Genomic DNA, 26,149 nt, shown 5'->3' with positions numbered 1-26,149 from the left:
TTTAGACAAAATATAACAAAGAAAAAGACGTAAACATCGTAAATGGCGTAGACGCCAATATGTACTGTCGACACGCTCAAGCTGAGTATGTCTTGACAGAGTATCTCTCTCCCATCATATCCAAACACAGACGGCCAGTGCTCTTCACACTGCCCGTCCAGCTCGGGCGCGGAGAGCATTCATATCGAGTTGAATAGTAGGCCGGGAAATCTCCAGACTTCGACTGGGCATCCTTCGACCTCCAGGGGTCCGAGGATTGGCGACATTGACACGCCCAGTTCGGTCCAGGATTCTGGGTGGAGAATCATCAGGATCCGACTCTGAATCCTCATGTCCCTCATAGCCTGCATCGGCCAATCGTGCAAAGTAATCCGCCAACCCGTCGACGCTGGGAGTTCCGACCACAACATCGTACTGTGGTGGAGGAGTCATCACAGGCTCGGGTACATCTGTAACAAGCTCGGCAGCAGGAGGTGGCGCAATATCGTCTTCGAAGGCGGGAGGGTTGAAGCTTGGGACTCTGAGAAGATGGATGGGGCGTGGTTCTTGTTGCCCACTAACACCGTCGGCCAAATGGGCAGCCTGTGGTGGCGCCGGAAGGTTTTCAGCGTTGGGGTTAACACCGGGTAGTGAACCTTCCGAAGAGCTCGGTGAAGCATCGGTGGGAACGGTGAAGGCATCAGGGCATCCACAAGTAGACTGATAAGTGGTGCCATTGCAGTTGGCGCCTGAATAAGCAGGAAGGTTAGTGTTGGCGTGGGTGGCACGGCAGTTGAGAACAGTGAATGGCGAATCAATGCTGATCTCGAAGTGACGGCGCTTTGTACCACTAGGATCCTCAGGATCAATACGGCTGATTCGCATAACAACCTTTGAAACGGTTAGTTGCTGGCCCAAAACCCACCATTAAATAACATACCTTGATCCAATGGAAGACATTGACATTCTTCCAGCTGCAGTCAGGGTTGAGTCGTAGCTCCTTGTTCTTGGCCATCATCTCACATGTAGGGATCTGCACATTGGCTTCGATTTCTGTTGAACCCCAGATGGTCTCAAGTCCCAGATCCAGGTCGCCCAGGAGGTTAGCCGAAGGCTCAGGAAGGGGCTCGGCCGTGGTCTGTCTTCGGGCAGCATCTTGCGCGCGTCTTCGAGCAGCTGCTTCACGCGCCTCTCGTCGCTGCTCAGGGTCAAGTTCGCCGCCGCGAAGAGTCCGGACTTCAGATGAGGCGTAAGACGAATCGAGGGGCTTTCCGGCAGACTTTTCGAGTAGCAGGATCTTGCGGCCTGGATCTTTACGTGTTACACGCTTATCATTGGTCCAGTACTCAATCGATTCCGTTACATAAACCTTGAGCTTATGTACCTGAACCTTGGCAAGTGGTGTAAGTTTAAAGGCAATGGGGATTTTGCTACCGATAGGGAAGCTCTTGCCCGAAATAACAATGTCATAGTGCAGCTGGTCTTCCCACTGGCGACTAATAGAAATGGGTTCTGTCATCTCAAGGGAGAGTTGATCAGGCACGCGAACAATAGACACTTCCTTGGTGCCGTGAAGGTTAGGCTTGAATGCTCCAGCTCGGTCAACAGTCGCATGTAATTCCCACTTAACAGATCCATACTGCAGCTTGGTTGTTTCTAGCTGGTGGTGGTCGATAGGTAGTTCAAAAGTATAGTCATAAGTACCAGGGTAGAAGACCTTGTATCCCTTGGCCTGTGTAGGAGTGGCAATAGGACTGTCGCCCTTTTGGAAACTTCGCGACTGGACGCTTTGCAAAGATAAGCGCTTGATTTCTTTGGCAGAAAGGTTATTTTGATGCGGGGTCAGAGACGATGATGGGTTAGGGCGAACGAGGTTTGTAGAGCTACCATTAGGAGAACTGCTCTTGAGGCGATAAGTGCATTGGTTGCCATAGTCGGACTCCCAGCCGTCATTCATGGCATTGAAAAATGTAAGTACTTGAGTGCGGAGGCTCTCCTCCTCGAATACATCTTGCTTGAGGGGAGGGATGCCTTCAGGCCACTCAGTGCGAGCACGTCCAAGAAGTTTGAGTTGAACAGCTTTGATCTTGACGTTTTTTGTGACTCGCAATTGAAGTTTCCCTCTTAATAGAGCGGTACCGCTCTGGCCTTCTCGATGACCATGGCCATCATGATCAAACCCTGAGAGAAAAATGTTTGGCTCAGCGAGAAGAATTGAGCATGACACGCCACTGCCGGAAGCGACGGGCTTGGGCAACTCAGAGACTGAAGTGACGGCAGACTTTGATGAACGAGCCGACATGAAACTGTTGCGATTGGGGTTGGACAACGCCAACGACGGATGCGAAGATCTTGCAGTCGCCATTGTTGAGGCGGCGGCTGATTGTGTCTGGTTATTGCTGCTGGTGTTGGAGTTGCAATTGGCAGAATTGGAGTTGTTGGTAACAGGCGTTACAGTGGATGCAGAGGCTAAGTCAGTACCAACAGGTGCCGCGGAACCGGGGCGTGAGCTTATGTCGTCATATGCTGGCGGGGATGCACCTGCCCCAGTAAATCTCGACCCAATCGCAGACTCGCCGAGAAGGTCCAGGTCCAATTGGCACGACTGACCAATTGAGTGGCCTGTATTCGAGGCCCTTGTACTTGGTCTTGCTGTACTTGAAATAGCGCTCACACTTTGCCGAGTTGAGCGGTCAATACCTGTACTCGTCGATAGCGCTTCGGCTGCTGCGAGACCCGAAGTGTCAATGCCTGCAGATACTGAGTTTGATGCCGATGAAGGTTCAGAGCCAGAGTCAGGGTTCGTAAAGGTAAATGAGCTCAGGAGCTTATCTCTGCGGCGTACGGCGGGACGAGGTTTGAAGCTTTTCTTTCTCCGGCTACCGCTTACACCGTTGCTGAAGTAATCGCTGGTGCTGTTACTCGCGTTGGACGTGTAAGTCGCAGTCGGTTGCAACGAAGGTGCGCGTCGAGGCTCGACAAGCAGTTCAGGTGTCTGAGGTCTGCTCTCTGCTCGTAGTTCTCGTGGAACGTATCCCGAGGGATAGCTAACGATGTGAATTGCTTGGGGGCGAGATCTTCGAGGACCGATTAGCGGCGCAGGAAACCGACCAGCCGATACAGATTTCTTCTTGTTGAGACGAGGTCGATAGTAGATGTTTTCGTGAGAAGGAACCCAAGCGGATCGACGCTGTGGTGATTCAGGAAGTGAAGCTGTTGTTGTCATGGCGGTTAACAACTGTACTCTACTGTACTGCACTGAAATGATTTTGCGTCTAATAAACGATGACGAGGCCAATAAAGCCAAGAGAAAATGCGGGTGGTGCCAGCCAAGGAGCGAGGATTAAAGAATGCAACGCAAAAACGTAGTGGGTGTAAAAGGATGATGTAGGCGCGGGAAGTGGAGGTAAGGTATGCGCTCAGATGCTTTTAAAACAAAGAGCAGTGTAAGACGTAGACACACGCAGAATAGCAATTCGCGAGTCTAGCACACGCGTAAGGGAGGGTTAAGGCTGGTTATAATCCAAGAACAGGACAATAGCTCGAATGTGAATGTGAATGTGAACATGTGAGCGGGACCATACCCAGGTCTAATAGATCCAGGGCGTTATATTGGAGACGAGACGAGGGTGATGGATTAGAATGGACTACAGGGGGGGACCAACTAAAGATGAGCACGAGTAAATAAAAACGAGACGGTGTGTTGCAGTGTTGCAGCGGTGATGAGATGGGTCTGGTCTGGCCCAGTATCGAAAAAAAAAAAGAAAGAAAAGCACAGGACAGTAAAACGGCAGTGCTCATCAATTCCCCAAGTAAATAAATTCATGCGCTGGCATTGGATCCTGAAGCTGTCGATGTCTCTACCCAGGCTTGCATCCCGCTCAGATTTGGGCACTAGACTCTGCGCCTAGAGGCATCAAGGGACCAGGGTTGGGAAGGGTCACGCCTTGTTCTCGCGGGCGGTTGGCCGCAGGCAGTGGGGATGATGCTGATGTGCAAGGACGTGGACAAGGAACAGGAAGAGGGTGGAGAAACAGGGCAGAGGATTACGGGACTGGGGATGGGGACTCAACAGCAGGGGTTGTTGGTTTGTATGTATTATTGGCGTTGTATTGTGCAGAGCAGAACATCTTATGAATGGCTGTGAGGAATGCACATATCAACAGGCAGAAGAACTAGCGGTGATGGCGGAGGGCGATTTGCAGCAAAGAGGCGATGAAGGAAACATTCAACACACAATATCCTGCTTTTCTGACAGGTGATCGACATTGTTGCAGGTGCAGTATCGATGCAAGATTGTCTGAGATTGATACTATCCGCTTTCATCCCACTTGGGACTGAGTACATGATTCAATATCAAGACTATTGATGAATCAAGTAAAAGACAGTAAGAAAAAAAAACAGGGCGTGTGACTGAAGATCAAGGCATAAGATGAGAAAAACACCGATTGCATTGGATACGAATATTCAGACGAGAAACATAAAAATACGTACCTTTTGCAATTGTGCTAAAACATGGAAATCCGAAACACCAGATTCAAGGGATTCGCTTGTGGCTAGTGCGCCTGTAGCCTCTGACGCGAAGACACCGGCGGTGATGAGAATTTGAGGCCCCGGCAACCCTGGTCTGGTCTGATCTCTCGCTTCTCCGTTTCTGTTTCTGTTTCTGTGTCGCCTGAGATTCTGAAGACTCTTAGCTCAGCTCAACTCAAGCTCGGCCTGACGATGGTGAGTTGACAAGTGCGGTCAAGGCGGCTGAGGCGGAGGAGAACAATGAATGACACAGCGGGGCCAAGAAGAATAGGATCCTTAATAAACCAAATTAAGAATAAGAAAGAAATCGTCGGGCGCCAACACCAATGCCAAACGGATGAGAAGCACGGTTCACTTGAGGCTGTTGGGCTGAAGTTTGAGACCGGCCAGAGCGAAATAGACAAGCGAGAACCTGGCCAGATCTGGGCTGGTTGAACGGGAAATGAGACGAGAGGTATAGGAAAGTTGGTCGCCGGACAAAAAGCAGGAAACCGACAAGTAAATTAAGTTAATACGTACGAGTCGAGGTATGCAACAGGAACAAGCAAGGTAACGAGCAAATCAACTTAGGGTCTGACAAGGAACAGGAACTGAGGTGACCTAAAAGGGCGACAGCTGTCCCAGACAGGGTTTCTTGTACCGCTCGAGGAAGCCACTGCACTAAAAAGATCTTGGTGGTGGTGATGATGATGATGCAGTCACAGCAGATCGAGACAGAGGAGCACAGATGGGGGCGGCAAGAATGTGTGAGAAGAACAAGGAAGATAGAGAGAGAGAGAGAGAGAGTCGTTATCATCTACGTGCCATGTCTGAGCGAGTCTGACCTTGGGGTAATTATATTCCCGTCAAATTGAGGTCATACCATAGAATCTAAGCCACCCTTCCGAGGAAAACACTCAGACAGACTGCCCGTGCTATCCGAGGAGCAACCAAGGGAGTAAAAAAAGCTTCATCAATTATCTCTCGCTGTCGTTGAGAGAATAACTTAACGAGGGAGCTCCGGAGGCTGCGGAGCCCAAACCCCGTACGATTGAATGGGGTTCGCTACTTTCGGTGACGCGGCACCAGGCGAAACCCTGTCTCTAGATTCAAAGGCTTTACTCTTTAGAGATGCAGATAGAGTAAGGGTCTTTGTTTAAGCCCCGAAAACGGACTACGTAATGCCTGCTGCGGTCGAGATATGGCATGTGCCGAATGCATAAACTCATGCCATCAACATATCCTAGTCTGACTGTGACAGCCTCCGCTTTGTCAGAGTCACTGTCACTGTCACTGAGAAGAGATCCGAGAAAACTTAAACTTTGAGGACTAGACAAGAGAGGAATATTCGATGATTGATCAACACCAACGAAGAGTGTAAGTTGGTGGCCGTTCCGGTCCCGAAGCAAAAAAACGACTCCACTAAAAGAATCCCGAGATCTTAGGGTCCATCCACCTGGGGGGGATGACATAACGAAAGGTCAGCATGTTGCATATTACATATTACATATTGCAGATGAAGTGCTGTACTTTATCAACTTGACATCAGAGTCGTAATCTGTGGATTCGGGCTTCACTTTTAGCTCATTCCAATACGAAGGTCTCATTCCGAGGAACAGATTCATGATGTTAGTCGTATGGCAAAGAGCCTCAACCCAATCCGAGAATTTTCTCTCATCAAAGGGAGAAAAAACCTCAAAGTTTGCAGGGTATTAACCAGGATCATGCATCTTTCTTCTAAAAGCCAGTTGATCAATGGGTCTGGTAAGGCACTTTGCAAAGGCATCGAGTGGACAGAAACATGGGCTGTGTGGAGTGGCGATAGATGCACAAATCATCCGTCATTCATAGCAGGCAGGGCAAGGATTGTCTTCTTTTCTTCTTCTTTTTCTTTTTCGGTTACACGAAATGCCGAAATTGATCCATGATGCCGACGACTATCTTGCCCGGCTTGAAAATGCCGAGGCGATACTTGCGAGTTTTATGCACAGCTGAATGAGGCTTGATATTTCGCCCTGTTTCTAGCTTACTTGTGCATACAATATGATATGATTCCAATGCATCTTGGGAATATCGTCGGAGGTAACCCAGTAGAATAAGACTCACGTGTTGCCGTTTCATTTCCGGTTATCTGATATACTCAATGAACAACTTCATTCGAGGACGAATCACACGATATTAAATTATATTTCTATTTCTATTCAGAGCGAACGGTTTCCCATCAATGAACGGCCCTTGTTTCAGCGCCGCCTTGACGAGCCTAGTTTCATGTCAAATTTCTTGGTCACAAAAGACCCTTGCTCATGAGGCTCGTGCATTCGATGGTGAGGCAGTGGTTCCAGTTTGACGACCAGGCCATTAACGCTTAGATTAATTTAAACATGGCCTAGAAACAGAAGCTCTTGCGATTCAGTAACTTCAACGATGAACCGTGAATTTGCGCTCGGGAGTTGTAACGATCCACAGAGAGCCCAGGCTTGCCAACTCAGCGCTGATCGCCAACTCTAAAAGATTCCTTGGATGTAACGTTCTACAAGCCTCATCTGGGCTTTCTTTTTCGTAAACATTCAACATGTGTCGTCCTGGCAGCGATGAGTTGTCACCTTTCAGCTGGAAGCATCTCCCCTGCAACTAATTGCCACTTTATCTAAAGAGCTTTGATTGTGTGTGTCCATGCTTCATGTTTGTTTAGCAGAAGGCTTCTATCAGACTTCTAGTCTCGTTTCCTCAGTCGTTCCAATCTCGGGCAAGGCCGTGAATAGAGCTTGGGCCATCCAGCCTCGATCCTCAAGACCGGGGTACCCGGTCCTTGGACAGGGGACCCAGGATCAACAACTAATGAGGTCATTATTCTCATTTTTATGGATTTCCAACGTTGTGGGATTTCAAACTTTAAAGTTTCAACTCCAGGTATTTTATCGTGGTTTTGTGGATAACGTTATCACAATTACTCAAGATCTGCGTCGATACCGAACTGGGGAGAATCTCTGTATGGCTTTTGTCACGACTCATTGCCTTCTAGTTCTTTGGCCGTGTGACTCTTTTAACGGTGAGGTCCCAGGATCATCGCTGTTGAAGATTCTCCATGTATCTTGAGGGAACTGTTTTGTGAAACCAGCACTCTACAATCCAATATGCACCCAAAACCGTTATAGATGTCATACAGACGACAATCTTTTGTCCTGACTCGAGACTGCAAGATCATGCCCAAAAGAGGTAGATCCTGAGATCCAGGACGGCATTGATCTTCATCCAAGATCGAAAGTTTTGGTTGTCAGATCCACGGTGACAATGCGTTGAAGATATCTGATGTATATCACTTTGACTGCCGAAAATTTAAGCGAATGGTAGCCGATCAAGGTCTGTAAAAATTGCTCTCCAAAAATAGTCACTTGAGAGCAGATCTCAAATCGTACAGTACGGTCTTGGCAATGTCAAATCGAGGAATTTGTCTCACCGAAAAGACGGGCAGTAGCACTGGTAACACGAGCAGCTAACGAACCGAGCAGCCGAACACTTCTCTCTGCCCGTGTAATTCCCAGTGGCTACACCAATCTTCAAGTGCTTATCCTGCATGACAACCCTCCGAGGTGACGAAGTGCTCATCGTCACCCACCACGATTGGTTCGAGTAGTTTCTCAAACCTCCATGAAATCATGCTGATCAAAGACCCTGACGGTTCGCGCAACCGGAGTCGATCACTACCTAGGGCCTTCTACTGGTTTCTCCAAATCGATCGCATGATTTCAAATCTTCAAAAGGGAAGATAAAACAAAAAGTGGCATGCTTATGCGCCATGCGATTCTACATGATTCAGTCTGCATTGACATGACCATTGCGTATGACCTCCCCGCGTTTCGCGGGGGGGGGGGGGGTATTCAGTTGAGCCGGCGTTAAGTGCGGTCAGCATCTGACTGGCAGTCTACTATGCACAGTAACAGTTTAGGGTGGCACTCCAACCAAGAGGATGCATCCCGTTTCCCTCGGAAATGCCAGGATGAACATGTCTCGTGAGACTTCTGTAAATGACAATGGCGTAAAGCTTAGGAAACGCTACAACGTTGTATCTTTAGATAAATGGCTCATCTTTGGCAATGATTGAGCGCTTAGCGGCGTATTCATAAATCTATACGCCAATGCTAAATGATGCCGAACAGTCTCCAAATCAACATGTGATTTGTACTTTGGCCATTTTTGAGGCTGTATTCGACATTATGGTTGATATATTTGAAGTGCAGTAGTGGCCACCTAAGCTATAATCATCAATCAATCCCGTGCTTATGCCTTCTCGTCGGCACATGCATCAGATAGCTGCCAAAATTAACAAAATTACAAAAAAATTCATCATTATCCATCTACTTATGACTTGAGTCTGTCATGGATGTGCAACCACGCATCAGCGCATCAGCATACCCTATACTGGTCGAGTAATTTCCGTATGCTCAGCGAAATTTACAATAGAACTCCAGGTCAATTAGAAATTAAATACTGAGATTATAAAATTTCTACAAGGAGATGGCTCAGATGCTGCACATAATTGACCGTCTACCAGAAGTGCTCTCGTTGGCACTGAACACCTTGACCCAGACTCTAGGCAAAGAAACACACGATGATGTTGTACTTATTTATGGCCTCTTATGGACAACCCAAGTATAATATCACTTCTCTCTGCTTTGTTTCCTGTTATGGGATAGGATGTCTCGTATTAATGACTTGCTGCAAAGCGTTCATTTAGATATATACCTATGCGATAATCGACTCTCCCTAAACCTCATCAAGCCCAATTCACTGCCCAGAAGCCGTTTCTGTGTTCTGCAACGAAGGTACAAGTACGCCGAATGTATGAGCCAGCTGGCTCAGCATTTGCGCCAGCGAGGCCACGCGCTCGTCTGCCCGCCATGTGACATCGGGGCTTGGTTCTTCTTGGTATAGTCTCTCGACTGAAAATGTGAGCGAGCCATCAAGATCAACTATAGATTTGGTAGAACTTACGTTTATTTGCAGTCTCGATGAAGTTGTCAAGTCCCTTTATCGCTTCCCGTTCGAACTCGTGTTCAAGGTTAAGTTCTGGCATACACACGCCCGAATGTATTGCCCAGAAGTTGAAATCCGCCTTTTGCTGTACAATGACTTCTTTCTTCGGCATGTTCAAAGGATGTTCGCCGTCGTCTGGATAGTGGTAGAGGATTCCATTGTATGCTTCCATGACAGCTTCGATTTGTGAAAGGTGACCCATGATGGCCAAGTTGATGATTGAGATGATGAAATGAAGAATCAAATTTCGAGAACACGATCTAGCTTTGAAGATTGACCTCTCTCTGTAATTGGACAGTTCATTGTCGGTGATGCTGATCATATGCCGTTCGCTAGAGATGATGTTCAGTGATGGTTGGATCTTGGCCATTCTCAATTAGAAATAGGAGTCGTGACTGACTGACATCAACTCAACAACACTGTCAAAAATGGAAGCAACAAACTACATATGGTTCATATATGCCTACCTAGGTACCTACCTACCAACATAAGTCTTCCCTAACTTCCAGTTCTAGGCTAATATAACTTTGAGGCAGGACCAAATGAAGCTCAGTATTTACCTTCCTTTCAGAAGGTAACTAACTCCCTACACATCATGTCAACGTTGACTCACAACATATCTGCACTTTACATCATCGGCAACAGGTACATCAAGAACAAGCATCTGTATCAATTCGCTTGTTCCTACTTATCAATCAGATTACTACCAGAAAACGCTATCCATAATCGATATGTCTGGTCGACGCCTCCGTACTGTACGACACAGTGATTTTCTTCGCGTATCATCTATCGCATTATCCGTTCGCCTCTGTCTTAAAAAAATCAGGGACCTCCCTGAAGTAAATTCGATCTCAGGAGACGGAGCCGCCGATTACCCGGACTGGGAAACTATCGAGAAAATAGAGGTGGTCTTCATGAACTGGGTCAAAAGCTATAGGACCATCCCTGAAGGCGAGCCGTTTCCACCAGGACAGATACCGCGCCGCATCCCTAGGGCCTACTCTACCATTTATCGACACCCAGACCTATTGAGACAATCTTTTGCAGCAAGAGACCGTCCAGTATGCTTGGAGACTGTACGTCGTACCGTCGAGGACCGTATGTAATGATCAGTTATGGAAGTTTGGATAGGGCTAACAATCAACGCCTAGTCTACCAGGCGCTACTACACCAGACCGGGAATCACTTTCATTACTTGCACATAGCCATTGAAATGATTGAGGAGATGTACTGCTGCGGCAAGGAACCCCCACCCTACGTTGGGCAACTATTAGGCTAACACATATCTTAGGGGTACTGATTAGGGACAGAAAATTGAAAGACAAAAGAGGCCACTCGCTTGCCAAACCCCGGCAGTCAGAGAGAAAAGATTGAGTGATTTGGTAGACACAACAGGAGTATTCTGCCAAGCTTTATGGGATTATTATAAGGCTCCAGGTCATCTTTTCGGTGTCTATCTGTGTTCTTTAGGATTTCCAACAAGCGCATCCAACATTTTTAGAGCTCAGTCTTTTAAACAGCAAATCTTCATATTCAGTCGTTATCAAATCCACTTTTGCCTTGAGGAGAGGCTCATGGTAATTTTATGCTTAGTTTTCACATAGCAAGGTAAGGGCTAGAAATTCTGTTGCACTCATTCTAAAGGATTGGGGTGCAGCAACAACAGGGTTGATAGAGACTGCCGAAATACATAAAAGTTCGGCGAGTGACTGTTACGATTCCTCCTGGACATATGCAATACAGCCTCATTACCTACAGCTATCATTTTATACGTGTTGGCAGCTACTGTCCACATGGACTGAAAGTGTAACAACTCGATTAACAATACAGCATAGAGCAGAGAAGGTACCAAAGTCATAATTGACAGTTAGCTCGATGGGAGGTTGACGCTTTGCATATAGTATCACTCATGAGTTGATAAATACGGCACACTGACAATCTCACCAAGCGGTATCGATTGTCGGAACACGGTGGCAAGCGGTTCAAGAATGTAACGTTATTGGACAACTCTTCCTGATATTACTTTTACGCTGAATATAAAAGTTGATGTCGAGTCCAGAAAAGAACTCGATCCTACCCGTTTTCTTCTCAAGACGTCCACCTCGAAAGAATGGTCAAGCTCCTTTCAACACTGCTCGTATGACTCTGCGCCCCAGATGCCGTGCGTACATCGGGCCCATCACGATAGTCCTGCATAACTATCCAATAATGTCAGTACAGCTGATTCATAGCCTAGAGCTAGATACTAACGCAGCTGGATTTGGGAGTTCAGCGTGGAAAGTGCTAGCCTAATTGCAGATCGTTTGACGAGTGCTTCGCTTGGATAGTTTGGGGTAGAATTGGAGATCCCCGAGTCGAGTCCCATGCCGTGATTCCGGACCCAAGAGTTATAGTCCGAACGCAAGGACTGCAGTTTAGAGGTTTCAGGCCAGCCTGGGAGGTTGCCGCGCTTGTTGACTTCGTACATGAGTTCGACGAAGCTTGAAGAGACGTCACTCATTTGCCGTGAGAAGTTTTCCTGGGCCATTTCCAAATTGATATAAAATATTGTAGTGTTCTAGACCAGTGGTTTATTATGTGGACTGAGACTTGGATCGTAATGTGTAGTTGGCGGAAAAGAAAGCGTGATTGCAGAGCTCTTTATATACTCAGAGAGTATATCTGAATCATGAATGATATGAAACAGAGCAAGTCATTCATTGATACTGTTGATTGCTTTCGTTATATGATTGCCAGCTTTTGCAAATGCTTGCGTGTCACTCCTATCCTCATGACAGGACAGGGCCAAATAGTAAGTGAACAGGCGATCCCCCATGTGGAAAAGAAGTGTGATTAAGTTTGCCGTATCCTCTAAGAACAAGATGGTTTTACGCAGGTTGTACGATATGAATTTGGGCAACGACAAAGCACCAGTAACTCAGCCCTTAACAGTTTGTTGGCTTGAAAGTCTTGTTTCCATATCCGAATAGTGCTTTATTTTAAGCATAGGCTCAATCTTGGATGTCATTTCTATATTAAGCCTTGCAAAAAGTTACACTGGCAGGAAAGAAACTATGCGGTAACATATACGACAAGTTTAGGGACATATCATCAAGTTACCACCATTGCAGTCACGCAGCCAGTGCTCATTGCTGTCTCTGAATGGGGACTTTATTAAGCTAGCGATCAGGAATTCTCACTGCGATTAGTATAGTCTTACATCCCATGACTAACGAATCTTAATCTTCACAACGTTGGAACGAACTTGGACCCCCAGAAGACATATCCAACAGTCAGTGGTGTCCATTACACCAACTCACCTATACAGTCTTGGCATAAAATAGGAACAAATCTCTTATGAGTAAAAGTGATACCATTAGGAAAAACTACCAGGATATTAAGAGATAACATCGCTCTTTTTGGAGCAGGACCCCGTGTGCCCGTTTTGAGTGAAAACAAGGACACATTCATATGTGAGACAGTATAGACTTTCTATCTCTTGACAGAAATAGAGTCTTCTCGTCTGCCCCATCTACCCAACACCTTCGAAAACAGCACAACATGTAATACATTGGAAATTTCCCTGGGTGGATTTTGAGTTATATTCACGTATGCCATTCCGTCTGAGATCTTCGAGCTAAAGTTGAAGCACTGATTAATGGAGCACTCCGATTCATCATCGAAGCCTCGAATGATTCGGCATCCCACTACAAGATTGGTATCTAATTAGTCGCCGCCATAGTGATATGTAATCTGTCAGTCCACGAGTGCCTATAAGACTGGAATAGATATGAGCAGACCAGCCGATATTGATAGGTGCGGCTGCAAGTGTACAACCCCTATACTGACCAGGTTGTGAGGCTCTCTCAGTTCTTCTTGACATTGAGGCAATTAGAGAGGTTAGGGCCGGCTGGAAGTCCAGTAAGGTCATGAATTGCCTCTAGTACTTTGAGAGCACAAGCACATAGAGACACCTCAGCGATCTCAAATTAAGAATACCATTGTTAATGCACTTTGGTTCTTAGTTTAGTCGAGGATTGGAGTCACTATACTTCAGGTATTGGCTGATCTATATATGATAATGAGAGTATATACGCCGTTCCTTAATAGAACATATCACTCCTCAACGAGTCACATGCCTTAGCAATATTGAAAAACGAAGTCCGTTGTCTAGAGTAACTTTACTTTGTATGAGGTCTCGTCTTATTTATTGATCGACAAGGGCACATAGGGCTCTTGAAGCTTTCGTGTCTCTCCGATTCAAGATGTGTGGTCAAGCAAGGCGAGCCAGTTCAGCCAATAGGAATATTAACTCGTCTGACGATATTCCATATCGGGAAACATGCTGCGTTACTGGGTCCTACGAACGTTGTTTCATTGCATCTTGGGCCTTAGGTGATGCAAATCAAGGCAAGGCTGAGACAGCATGCGAGATGTCTGAGCTTAATACAACCTCAGGATTTCGTCATTTTAGTGCGCGTTTGAAGAAAAGAATCGTCCATCGAGGCCGGACCTAAGTATAGCACGGTTCGCATTAACGAGAACAACGTGGCCAGTTGTATCTACTCTTTGGAGCTCCCAAAGGACGGTAACTACGAATAGACAATTCTTTAATCAGAATCACAGAACCTCCGTATGTAATGCTTCAAACAACTTGACATTGATGACATACAGGCACAGACTATACTGAACCTCCCTAGGTACATAAACGCCTCATCAACGATAATGACTGTTTCGCTCCTGTGTTTTCCCATAAATACATGTACAGTATGGACTTCGTTCGTTCGTTTCGCTGATTATGCTGATTCTCTCCCAATATCCAGATCCATTAAACGCTCGTCAAATTAGTACACAAAAAGGCATGTCTGCCAGACTTTACACCATAACCGGCTCGACAGATGAAATGGGCATATGTGACATGGTCGTTGGGATCATATAAGGTCCCAATGCCGAAGACAAGATGCTAGCAATATTGCGAGCCATATCCGACTTCTTGCCCAGGCACCAGAGCGCCTTGGTGCAGTCCTCACATCGACGGACCAGGTTCATGACGCCAGGAGCCTCGAGTGGCGCGTGTTCATGTCGCACATTCTCCTCGGCTTCAGTGAGGAGGAGAATGGCCGCCTTGGTGAATGCCCTGATGAGAATCATGGTCCAAGGCTCTGTCAGGATAGAGCCCTCAACAACTGCGAAATGCAGGTCCGAGATACCCGTGCCAGGAACATCACCGGCTCGAGGGCGTGTCGAAACCCGTGCGAGGTCCGACAAAATAGCTGCGCTATCTCTTCGTAGTGAAACTACTACGTTGGCTGCCTGTCGCACTTGAGTCGAGTAATCCAAACCCAACTTATTTTCATCCACAAGCTCAATCAGATCCGCGAGTAGGAGAGCAGCACAATGGAAATGAGCCACCACACACACAAACCAGCTCTGAATGAGTGTTGGGACACTGTCGTATTGCTCGACCAGATCCCTGAAGAAGGCACCGTAGCTCACGTTCCAGTGCTTGTACACAGCCATGGCATTGGAAATGACCTTCTCGACAGGTTCGCCTCGGTATCGACTTCTGACTGTGTTCTGGAGGTACGAGACATGTCGGAAGAGAATGACCTTGATCGGAGCTGCAGTGACGACACCCTTGGATGCAGCATCGTACGAACAGGGCCAACGAAGAACACCCTCCTTGTTTTCGCGGACAAATAATTCTGCCCACCATCTGGCGTCCTGCGGTCGATACTCAATATTGTAGGATTCGTGTTCTGGATGGTCGGGATAAGTCGGGTCATGGTGGCACTCCTCATCTGAAACCACCACAGGCCGGCCGTTCATGGACGAAGATACGGTGTCGAACATGACTGTCATCCAGTAGACAAGACCAATAGTACCCTTGTCCTCCTCACTTAGAGACTCCGCAGATGAAGCCTTCTCCAAGCCCAAAGAACTTCCACTAGCATCCAACACGCCTGTTTCGCGAGCTTCGTACTGAAACTTGAGAGCATGCATCTTTCTTGCTGCTCGCTCCATAAATACTGGCGGTCCTTCTGCGGCAATAATTTCGCTGAGCTGAGATGCAATCGACCCCTCACCCGAAGCGATGGGACTATCGCTGAAGTTGCCCATGCCAAACGGCATATCGTTGTTGTTATCCTCCTCATCCCTCGGCTTCTGTGCTAGTCCCATGATCAAGTCAGCACAAACCACACGGAAACATTCCATATCTGAGCAGTCCTGCAAGGCCCGCTTGGCCTGGGCCCAAAAAGTCCTTTGAAGTGTGCGGTCGAAGTCCTCGTTAATATCGTCAAACTCCGATCGCATGCTGTCCATTTGCGTCAAGTTCTGGGGAAACCTGTCTCGTTCACGTTGACTGCCTTGCGCCCATTGGGTAGCAAATGCCATGATAGCCAAATGCAAAGCCTTTGAAGCAGCTCGGTCCTCCGATTTACTGAGTCGGATCAGTTTCGTATTTTGTGCTTGCTTGTCGAGCTGAATAACACGTCGGTAAATTCTATTGTCTTGCTGCTTTGGCTGACCAACACTGAGACCCTCAAAATGAGATGCCAGCCAACTCACACCGTTGTTGGATGGCCGAGTGATGGTATTGGGTTTATAGGGACATGTCTCCTCTGACAGCCAGCAAGACAGGGCGTGCTCCAAAACATCATGGTATATCCTCATTAAGTTATCCGAGATCAGGTTGTTGTTTGTCTTGGTCATCATATTGTGTGTCACTGAGAATGGCGAAATGGAAGTGCTGTAGCTTCTTGCTATACTTTCTGGGTAGTGGCGCACACTGAGAGACCGAGAAGAGATGTCGCTTTCGTACGAGTTGGAACCAGAAGGTGAGGGTTGGAACGGAACATCGCTGCCAACTGAATGAGTTTGGAAGAGAGGCCACCCATTATCTCCATTCTCCTCCTCCGCAGTTTGATGTCGTGAATGCAATCCTTGACCGGAAAGATCTGTGGAAGGTGTAAGATCCACGGGATGTGGGTGTGCTGGTGTCGAATGAGGTTCGAGACTCTGCAGGACACTGTTATGAAGGCCAGCATCAAAAGCAGTCGGATCGAAGACGCCGTTCACAGGCATGGTATCGAAAGTTGTGTGAGGAAAAGCAGAGAAGTTGGCGAACCCAGTTGTATCCATTGGCCCCCAGCATGACAAGTCGTGTGCCGTGGGAGGTGCCTGCAACATATCCAGCAAGGCAGTTGCATTAACATCAAGCGTTTGGTTCGTTGGTAGAGGGGCTTGAGTCGGCGAAGGTCCTGATTGCTGCTGCTGAGGGCGCGGACGTTGACGCTTGGCCTTTGTGCGCGATTGATCGGGGACGCGGCGAGGCGCGCCAGTCTGAGCAGGTACTTCGTTGTTGATATTTGAGCTTGTGGCAGCAGGGCCAGTCTGTAGTTGAGCGCGAACCCAGTGAAAGGTGCATTGTTTGCGAGTACGAAGGCAGTATGAACATCGTAGAGCTCTGGAATCAATCTCATCTGTGGTTTCATTGGCCCCTCGGTTAGCGTCGTCGAAGTCGGGAAAAAGGCGCGGGAGGGGGAGGAGGAGGATTGGGGAGAGCAAACCAACTCACCAAGATGCTCCTCAGCAAGAGAGGTACCGCTTGTGCTGTCACCACCGTTTCGAAGCCTCTCCGAGTTTCTCTGAATATCCCATAGCGAAGGCGCATCGCATGCCCGCTTGGCTTTGCGACACTGGTCGCACGAACGGTTCTGGCGTCTCATTGTGAGTGAAGGTGAGTTAAAATGCGATGAGTGGCCGCGGGGGCCCGGGTCCGAAGGATCGGAGGTTCAGAGTCACGTCGCGACAAACTTATAGCGACGAATATATCGTGAAATAGGCGAATAACTTGTTGGATATAGCAAAAGATTGAACCAAAATGAAGAATATTTGCTTCAGGATGAATGTTAGTGGGAGGTTATGAGATTGAGATGAGACTGAGGTGGAAAGAAGCTTGGGGAATGGGCCCAAAAATGGACCTACCTGCCCTGATGAATGAGATTTGCCGCGAAGCCCCGCGCTGATGCTGATGCTTGTGCTGATGCTTGGGGCGTGCTGTGCTGGGATGGGATGGGGCTGCTTAGCACTGAGTTCCAGCCCAGTCATCGGGGCCAAGGTCAGGCCGGGCAGTAGACCGGAACCCGACAGGACCAATCCAAGAGGAATGTCCATTACCAGCTCAATTCAGTGGAATGTGCTTTACAGCGGGCCGTCAACACCTCTGGAGCCACTAGAGTGCTGACCTGGTAGCACATCTTATGCCTGGATAGGCCCTGAAGTGTTAAGGACAGTGGTCAGGCTCCGCTTTTCCGAACCGGGTTTCACTCTCCCCGCACCAGACTAAGCCATTTAAGCTCTAGATCGTTGAGAACGGCCATTCGACCTGGGATCGACCTGGGATCACCCTCGGATGCGAAAATGACACGGCACCTGCAGCAAGCAGCAGTCGCTCATTTCTTCAAGGAACTCTTCTAGAGTCAAAGTCTCCCGGGGGAAATCACTCCAACACGCCAAGGGTATATCAAAATATGCCCGGTGATACATAACTGCTTTCGCTGACTCGTAGCCTTTGACTCGAGAGCAGAAAAACCCTGTCTCGACCTGCAACTATTCCCGTTTTCTGGGACACAGCACTCACCTCGGCGCCGTAGTGGTAGCCCTAGCCAACCAAAAGTTCAGTGCCATACCGTACCTACCTCCCGGGACCTTCGGGATAGGATCCGTCCTCACTCTTGAGTGCTCAACGCTCGAACACAACCAGAAACGGCTGGAAGGATAACTCCGCCTTGGGGGATCTTCCAACCCATGAAGCTGGTCTATTCCTCTTTGGGATCTAGTTGCTGCTCTTTGTCCCAGTAGCCAAGTCCATCTGGGCCCACAGGATTCAGCTAAAGAGAAAGGGGTGGGAGCCGAGACTGTGCTTGAGCTTTACTACTAACTAGACTACCTATTTACTAAGGCAAATGGGCAAAGGAAGCGTTAGCTCAAGATCGACCGGGATAGGGGAGGCTTGGGAGTTGGCCATTTGAACCTCATGTTGGCCAATCTCGTCAATTCGATGTTGTCAATCAAGAGGACCCTTTGTTCTCTACCCCGGACTAACAATCAGAGTTAAAGATTTTTTACCAGGTTGTCACAGAGAAAAAGCAAAACTACAAAAAAGCAACAACCAACCTCTAGACTCCCTGTCCATAACCATCCGCAAGGGGATTCGCTTTTGCATGTCGCGTGCGACTCAACAACCAATCGCTCAAGTCTTTTAGCAACCCCTGGTATGACCTAAACATTCGATAAGCCCCAACCAAGCAGGGATCAACTTTTTTTTCGATCCCAGCAAAAGATGGAACTCTCGTCCTCCTCCTGCTTTCCATCGCTAAACCATTTGCTTGCAACGTTATGCATCCATAAACCAACCCTCTAGGCTCCCAAGCAAAAAGCCCAGAGTGCAACGCTCCACACACCGGTTCCCCGACTCCTCTTTCAAGGTTACCAGAGTCTCCACGCCCGCTCGCCTATCGTGTAGCCCAGGCCCTAACATATGTAGGTTATTGACGTTATTACAGATCTTGGATGACAGCGCTGGACTTTTGTTCAAGTTGTGGTGCTTCAGCCGCGAATTTCCACTATGGTGTTTCAGTTAGCGCGGCGATCCATTGTTAATGATGGGCCTGTAGAGCCTCACCAACTTCAACTTCGATGCCAGAGGTCTTGAAAACAAACGACACAAGGAGTGCAATATATGACACTAACTCAACGCTTCCTACTGTATTGTATCAGACGAAATACAGTGCCCCAGGATTTTCTATAAATCATGTAACAGGGGTATGGCAAGCCAGCTTCACTTCGTACATGTGGCCACGAGCAGAGAGCACTATCAATCTTGCAGCATGCCCTTCACAGACCTATGCATGCATAATACTGGCGATATCCCATCACAGTCTGTGGCAAGCTTAATCAAGTAATGCCAAATTAGATGCTTGCGTAAATGTTCGAACGATTGCAAGCCTAGGGTTAGCCCAACTCCAGCCAAGTTTAGACGATCATGAGACTAGCATACACTCAATCGACGCGACTACATTAGCGAAGTTATGTATAGATAGAACATCAGCCTCGAAGACACTGTATTTTCCAGGCAGTCGGTTTCCCAGTTCACCGCGCTTTCATTATCTAAACTCGATTTTATAACCCAACCCAACCGTGCTGAGTTACGGGTGCCAGGTTGACTCACGGCAACAACTGCACATTTTAAAAACGATACCAAGACTGCCTGATGGTGCTTTATTTTGGTTCTAGAATAATTCATGAATAACCATGTGCCGCACAACCCAACATCTATCCAATATTGCTTTAAGAATGAGGCTTTCCAAGTTGGGATCCACTCCCCACTGAAGATGCGGGGAAGAAAATCCGGGGTGCATATTGTTAAGGAATTCCACAGACGTCAATCATCTTCAACAAGCTCTTCCATGCCTCTAGCAATATGTAGTGCCCGAATCAAAGGGGCTCAATGAAATTTCACTTGATTTTTGAGAAGTATTTTAATCTCAAATGCACATGGCATCACGCGGTAATAAAGGTCGCTTTGTCGCGAACCCCGAGAGGCCGTTACACAGGAACCCGATATCTATGGTCCAGACTCCCCTGGCCAAGATCTGGTAGTCGATATGAGGGGAAGGGCGCCTCCTGAGGCATAGAATCTGGTCTAGGCAAGCCTCATCTGATCATGACGAGGAGCTTCGGCTTCTTCTAGACTACCATCCTTTGCCAAAGTTTGAGTTCAATGTAACTGAATGGCTGGTCCAATAAAGAGCGTTGCCATCTTTCTTGATCGGTGTGCGGTGTGTTTTGCACCGAGTCATTACCTCACCAGTGTAGCTTTGGCAACATTCATTAGTGAGACGCTGCACTGGGTTGGCTTGAAAGGTACATTGCTAGGCAGTACCTAGGTCTTGATAGGAAGCGGAGACCACAATTAACTACATGCTCGGTGAATCTATTGTTCTAGGTATAATTTAATGAAACAAAGGCGGCCCAGTTTACGCAAGGCAGAGTACGATTGAGCATCAATCAACTGAAAACGCCCAGAATCCTTCCATTTGGGTCCGAGGCCACAACCTTTGACATGTAGTGTGCCAGCTCCCAAGCCTCGCCCTTTGCAGTTGGTCACACTTTACGAAACTGTCATGCAGCCGCAACTGACACTTACACGAAAGCCGACATCCTATTGGTTTCGAATCATGCGACAATGGCGGGGAAGCTGAAGCTGCGCATATTACCCCTCTCCAAACAAGGATGACGGCTGATACCGTAGGACTGTTGCATGATTCTCTAACACCATCATCCTCATTCGGAACCAACAGTGTGATGACTGACCCATGTATGCATGAGGTGAGAGTGTCAAAGAAGAGAGGCTACGACCAACACCTTCTTCGTACCGTGGGGGGCAAGGGAAGGACGAGTTTGGAAATTGCCAGTCGGGGATTGTAATGTGACAGGGCTGGTGATGGAAACATACATCACGTTTGAGGCGTTACGAGAGCTACATGGATGAGCAGCTGCCTTTCGCAGTTGTTACGACGTTGCAATAATCAACGCATATATGAGTTAAGAGTCCCTATAAGACCGATGAGACTGCGAGAAATTCATCAGGATCTGATAGAAACAACAGCTCGGAGTAGCGTAATTTTGTCAAATGGTGTCGTCTCATCAGCTCGCATAGATCCAAGCTGGAGCACTGTAAGATCTTTTTGAATGTAGACATATCAATCCTGTGTCGTCGCCAAGTCCGTCAGGCTTCCATATCTACCTAAGAAGAATAAGAAGTGCCATTAATAAGGTGGAGTCAACGCATGTGCAGTTAGCATCGTTCACCAGATGATATCCATAACCGCACCATCCAGGAATCCAAGATGTCCTTGACACCCACCGTTCAAGAGGTGTGAGTACCTTACAAAGCACCGTGTTTACCACGACGGAAAGATGAAACGCGTATAATGTTTATTGGTCCACAAGTGTCCTTTTTGCAAGACAAACAATTCTATGGTCAGGCCAAGTCTTCTTTCTCCGCGCCATTCAACCCATTTGCAGTGGCATACTCAAGAGATACTGAGCGCCAAGACTAGAAAGTGCCTCGTTGGCTATCAATTCGGCCAGGCGGGTTTGGGTATTCGTTCTTGTTTCCACCGACTCCAAGCCCAGGTTCCATTACAAGGCTGTTCATTTCGAGACGTTTTGGATTAATGAGACGTTGTCTCCCTTCAACATGATTTGACCTGGGAGCTGTTAGTTGGCTTCAAAACTGGCAGATTCAAGGGACGTACCAAGAGGTCTCCTGGTCTCCTTCTCGTTAGTCTTAGTGACCTGCTTGACCTCCACGGCTTCATCAATGACTAGATTCATGAACTCGTCAAATCCCTGTCGATAGTCAGTAGTCATTCTTCAACACAGTTCGACATGTACTGACTCTGATCTTGCCCTCAATACGGATAGAGAGCTGCTCGTACAGCCAGATGCTGACTGTGGCGTGCTGCGATTGTTAGCAAAGTCCAAAGATATTTCCGAGTTCTTTCAGCTCGCCGTCGCGGACCCCGAAACACAAAATTATCATGACCCTCGGTTCCTGGCGGGGAAATGGGGTGCTATTGTTGTCTCCAGTCTGTTCACGAGGGTTCGGGACAGTGGTGTCCGACAAGGCAGCCCCGATTCAACCACAGCTGTCCCAAGAAACAATAGAGCAACAACCACCACATAAAGGCCATTAAGGTGTTCAACTTTTGCGATATCGAAATCGTCGGGCGCAGAATCGGTGCAATTTGTGTTTTCGAGGTCCACCCAGCGGTCAAGCGTAAAAGCGATCGGTAGCGCGCGTAGAGACAAGACTTACTTCTCGGAGAAGCTCGAAGATATACTTGCTATAGAACGATTAGAACAATGCCTCAAATATCCAGAAACCATGCGATCGCGTCGCAGAGGGGAGCTCAAGTCTTACATGGGAGGCAGCATAAGACGGCGACCACCGCCACCACCACGACCAGTCATTTTGTGAGGGGTAGCGCAAAGTATCGAGAAACTGGTTGAGGGTGCTCTTGCGCCGAGGATCGAGGTTGGAATGGGGGGTAGAGAGGTTCGATTGTTTGATCACCGCGAGTCTGCCGTCGCAAGATCGAAGTGGAAGCTCTAAACACCAACCCAAAATCTCGGCGGAGGTGGGGTAATGTTTATCCGCGATATCAAGAAACTCCCGGGTAGGTAGGTCAACATACAGGGAGACTGGCTTTCTGGCCGGATCATTTGACTATATCCTGCAGATTACTTTTGTCCTTGTGTTGATGCCCAAATCAATATTTCTAGTATGTGTTCTGTTTAGATTAAACAGGGATTGGTTCTCTACTCAAATTTTATTTTGTATTGCCTCTTTCATTACAAACACACGTCACAATGACTGAGGGAGAAGAAATAGACTTCAAGAGGATACTGGGGACCTACCAATTCATAAAACTGACATTGCTCTTTGGTATTAGTGTATTCAATTCTGTATATGATTATCACCTGTGCTAGTCAAAAGAACTCGCAATTAGATCACAACGTATACAGAGAGTTATATCTTAAATATCTAGTACCTTAAAGACTAAGCCACCGAAGTATCATTTCACAAGAAACAACTGAAACAATCTTGCCATCTCCCGTATGGCCACTTGAAAGATGAGATGGTTGCCAGCTGCTCCCTTACCCAGGTACCTTATTTAACCCTTAATACAGATACTTCCATATTTGGATGGAGCAGGAGAGGCAAGCCCGTTGCAGAAAGAAGTCAGTCACTTAGGTCGGTTGGGCAATGACGGACGATTCTGGTCTATACTACCTGCTAAAATATACGGTGTCCCTCTAAAGCCAGTTGAATATCGCAATGAAATGCATGCGAATTGAGTAGGAGGGGAGAAAGAGCGATACCTTACTGGTAGCGTTGACGACCCAGTATCCGGTCTCTGCTGGCCTCGACCTCAACCTACAAAACAACAACACATTCGATACCAGAATTCTCATCATCATCTCGGCCATTCTTTCAAATCCGCTACATCGTTTCGCAACTCACTATCTACTATTCAAACATGAACTTCCACTTTGCAAAGCTCAGAGATCAACAGAGTCAATCTCTCTTCTTTCGACTCCCACGCGAACTACACGCTGAAATCATCACCCTCTGTGTCCCAGCATCTTGGCAAAGATTTATCAAGCACAACCAAGACGAACGTCAGAAACCTTTGCGACTCATCAAAGCCGAACGGCGCCTGCCAGCACTGTTCAGCACGTGCCAGGAAATGTTAGCAAGGGCGCCGTACGATGTCTCGACCCAAGCATAGCTTGCGTGGGCCGCCCCTATACTTCCCTCTATCTCCTGCCATGGGGCATATATTATGGCTCCATGCATAAAGTTTGTATGGCCACGGGAGGTTCTAGGCTTTGGTCGTGTACAGAAAAGTGTCTCCAGAAAGGATTGCCGGCGAAAAGTTCGGGCAGTCATATTGAACCCCCAATTCCTAGAAAGCTATCTGTATAGTTGACCACCTTTCATACTTGGAAGGGGGGATTCTGAGGGCTAGTCGAACAATAGAGAGAGGACATAATTGGGCATGACAGCGTGTGGTTACAAAAGCGCTGGTATTAATAAAGCTCTGTGATACACATTTGATGGATTCGAATCCGAGGTTTTGAGCAAGAGGTGGAGCAGATAAGTCAGGCCTTGTGAGAATGTGATTACCGTCAAAGTTGAAGTTGAGACCATTCACAACAGATATGATGGCTACCAGAAACTGTAAGGCAGATCGCCAAGAACCAAACCTCGAGGTATCATAAAAGAAGAACTAAGAGATGCGATGAGAATGCTGTGATGCCCTTGCCTACAACGATCTGCCCCATCGTCGTTCGAGAACGCGAGTAGTACCTTGTTTCACAAATCATCTTGATAAATATAAGGATCAGTAAGAGATCAGTATCGACAAATGTAATCCACAGGCAGGCAAGTCCGTAATGAAGTATCTCAGCATGACTATCCATTGTTCACCTATGGTAAATAAGCCGCCTGCTCGAGGCAACGTGGTCATATCGTGGGGCTTCTTTCAGGGTTACAAAATGGGTCCTCGAACCTGTGAACACGATATCAAGCAAATATAAATCTCTCGTAGCGAAACAAAGCATTTTGATAAATTTTGGTACACCATCAAGTCACAGTTTCATCATGGATGATGACGGAAAGAACACCATGAATAGATCGAGACACTACTAGCCAGCCAAAAGTGTATAGCACGAGATGGTATATATAAGATCAGAAACTATGTCACTCTGTAATGAGATAATGAGGATTGTCGCAAAGTTGTCAACATAGCTCATGCCCAGCATGAGTCCCGTCATTTATCAGATATCTCGTACGCTTACTTAACGCTGGAAATTCAACATGGCATGTCTATACAAAAACAAGCATATACCCAATAAATAAAGCCAGAGCGAGCCCAAGACCAGGTTTTGTACTAAATGCACCGCCCTCCTCCTTTGAAACCTCCTCCTTGAACTGGCCCTCGACATTACCTCTGGGCCAGTACTCACAAACGAGAAACCAGCCTCGTTCGCCGCAAAGCTTTCTTCCGCATCCAACAGTCGTAGTGTCCTTCCACACAAGCTGCGTGAAGTGTCCCGTCTTCTTGCTAAACTTGGCCTTGTCGAAATTGTACTCATCTCGCTCATCACCCCAAGCTTCGATGCTTGCGGTCACATTGGGATAACCTATAGCCAGGTTCTCACCATAGGGTCCACCAGAATGCTCAAAGTCGCAGTCATCATTGTCATCGAGGTAGTCTGTTGCGAACTCCTCGAGTGTTTTGTTCCATTTTAGTGCTGTTGCGTTGTGTTCTTGGCGATAGAAGTTGGTGCTGTTGAGGACGGCTGATGTGAAGGATTTGCCTTCCTTGTATTCAGGCTCATTGGAGGGGATGGATACTGGAGCTGTGATTGTGACATCTGCAGCGAGACTTGGGCCGACGAGGAGGGCGGTAAGGGGAAATAAGAGGTTCTTCATGATTGTGTGAGACGTGAGCTGGTGGTACGGTATGGGTCGTGTAAGTGGTGTCACAAGAACAAGTAGCCCGCCTCCTTGAAGCTATTTAGACACGAGGCAAAAAAGGCAAACGATACGAATCACAAGTATTGTCCCAGAAAAGTCTGATCACAAAGAAACAAAAGGATGATTGAAAATTTAACTCTATTCTTTGTCCTCTCAGCCTGATTTACCATCATCTTGGCCTTGGAACAGGCCTATGACGTATGCCTTTTTACCGCCAATAGCGTACAGCACATGGCTCAGCTAACCCTAGGTGATCTTGATTGATGACGGGGGACAAGGCTGGGCAAATGCTGGCCATATGTGAGATGAGATATAAACTGAAGCTATTCAGCAGCTGTATTTAGAGATGTGTATAGACGATGTGAAACTTTTAGTGGAGGTTCAACCGTCAGTCTTTAGCATCCGTAGGCTATGCAAGACCTCGATTGACTTGAGACGGTCTCGAACTGGAGGGGTGTCCGTTTCTCGATCCCCCACCATCAGCTTGAGAAGGACGGCAATTGGCGCTTAATCAAACAATTAGTG

General features: G+C 47.5%; 7 protein-coding genes across 7 annotated transcripts; 1 reads left to right on the top strand and 6 right to left on the bottom strand.

Moving 5' to 3' along the window:
• Positions 1–144: 144 nt before the first annotated feature.
• FPRO_08244 (uncharacterized protein) lies at positions 145–3,205 on the bottom strand (the record flags this gene model as incomplete). The annotated part of the gene is made up of 2 exons (XM_031221890.1): positions 145–870; positions 920–3,205. The coding sequence occupies 2 exons, from the start codon at positions 3,203–3,205 to the stop codon at positions 145–147; spliced, it is 3,012 nt and encodes a 1,003-aa protein (XP_031087404.1).
• Positions 3,206–9,276: 6,071 nt separating this feature from the next.
• On the bottom strand, positions 9,277–9,727 carry FPRO_08243 (uncharacterized protein; the record flags this gene model as incomplete). Its single annotated transcript, XM_031221889.1, has 2 exons — positions 9,277–9,413; positions 9,484–9,727. The coding sequence occupies 2 exons, from the start codon at positions 9,725–9,727 to the stop codon at positions 9,277–9,279; spliced, it is 381 nt and encodes a 126-aa protein (XP_031087403.1).
• Positions 9,728–10,256: 529 nt separating this feature from the next.
• FPRO_08242 (uncharacterized protein) lies at positions 10,257–10,829 on the top strand (the record flags this gene model as incomplete). The annotated part of the gene is made up of 3 exons (XM_031221888.1): positions 10,257–10,623; positions 10,677–10,752; positions 10,817–10,829. 3 exons carry the CDS (start codon positions 10,257–10,259, stop codon positions 10,827–10,829), a joined length of 456 nt encoding a protein of 151 aa, XP_031087402.1.
• Positions 10,830–11,613: 784 nt separating this feature from the next.
• FPRO_08241 (uncharacterized protein) lies at positions 11,614–12,052 on the bottom strand (the record flags this gene model as incomplete). The annotated part of the gene is made up of 2 exons (XM_031221887.1): positions 11,614–11,723; positions 11,776–12,052. The coding sequence occupies 2 exons, from the start codon at positions 12,050–12,052 to the stop codon at positions 11,614–11,616; spliced, it is 387 nt and encodes a 128-aa protein (XP_031087401.1).
• A 2,327-nt stretch (positions 12,053–14,379) lies between these two features.
• Positions 14,380–17,234, bottom strand: FPRO_08240 (uncharacterized protein; the record flags this gene model as incomplete). The annotated part of the gene is made up of 2 exons (XM_031221886.1): positions 14,380–16,988; positions 17,084–17,234. 2 exons carry the CDS (start codon positions 17,232–17,234, stop codon positions 14,380–14,382), a joined length of 2,760 nt encoding a protein of 919 aa, XP_031087400.1.
• A 4,492-nt stretch (positions 17,235–21,726) lies between these two features.
• FPRO_08239 (putative small nuclear ribonucleoprotein E) lies at positions 21,727–22,548 on the bottom strand (the record flags this gene model as incomplete). The annotated part of the gene is made up of 5 exons (XM_031221885.1): positions 21,727–21,782; positions 21,831–21,924; positions 21,974–22,036; positions 22,394–22,421; positions 22,499–22,548. 5 exons carry the CDS (start codon positions 22,546–22,548, stop codon positions 21,727–21,729), a joined length of 291 nt encoding a protein of 96 aa, XP_031087399.1.
• A 2,422-nt stretch (positions 22,549–24,970) lies between these two features.
• FPRO_08238 (related to the plant PR-1 class of pathogen related proteins) lies at positions 24,971–25,579 on the bottom strand (the record flags this gene model as incomplete). Its single annotated transcript, XM_031221884.1, has 1 exon — positions 24,971–25,579. One exon carries the CDS (start codon positions 25,577–25,579, stop codon positions 24,971–24,973), a length of 609 nt encoding a protein of 202 aa, XP_031087398.1.
• Positions 25,580–26,149: the final 570 nt, after the last annotated feature.

Source organism: Fusarium proliferatum (genome assembly GCF_900067095.1).
Source record: "Fusarium proliferatum ET1 genome assembly, contig: FPRO_scaffold011, whole genome shotgun sequence".
NCBI classification, from domain to species: Eukaryota; Fungi; Ascomycota; class Sordariomycetes; order Hypocreales; family Nectriaceae; genus Fusarium; species Fusarium proliferatum.
Note: the sequence above shows the minus strand (reverse complement) of the source record. Positions and strands in the feature narration are given on the sequence as shown.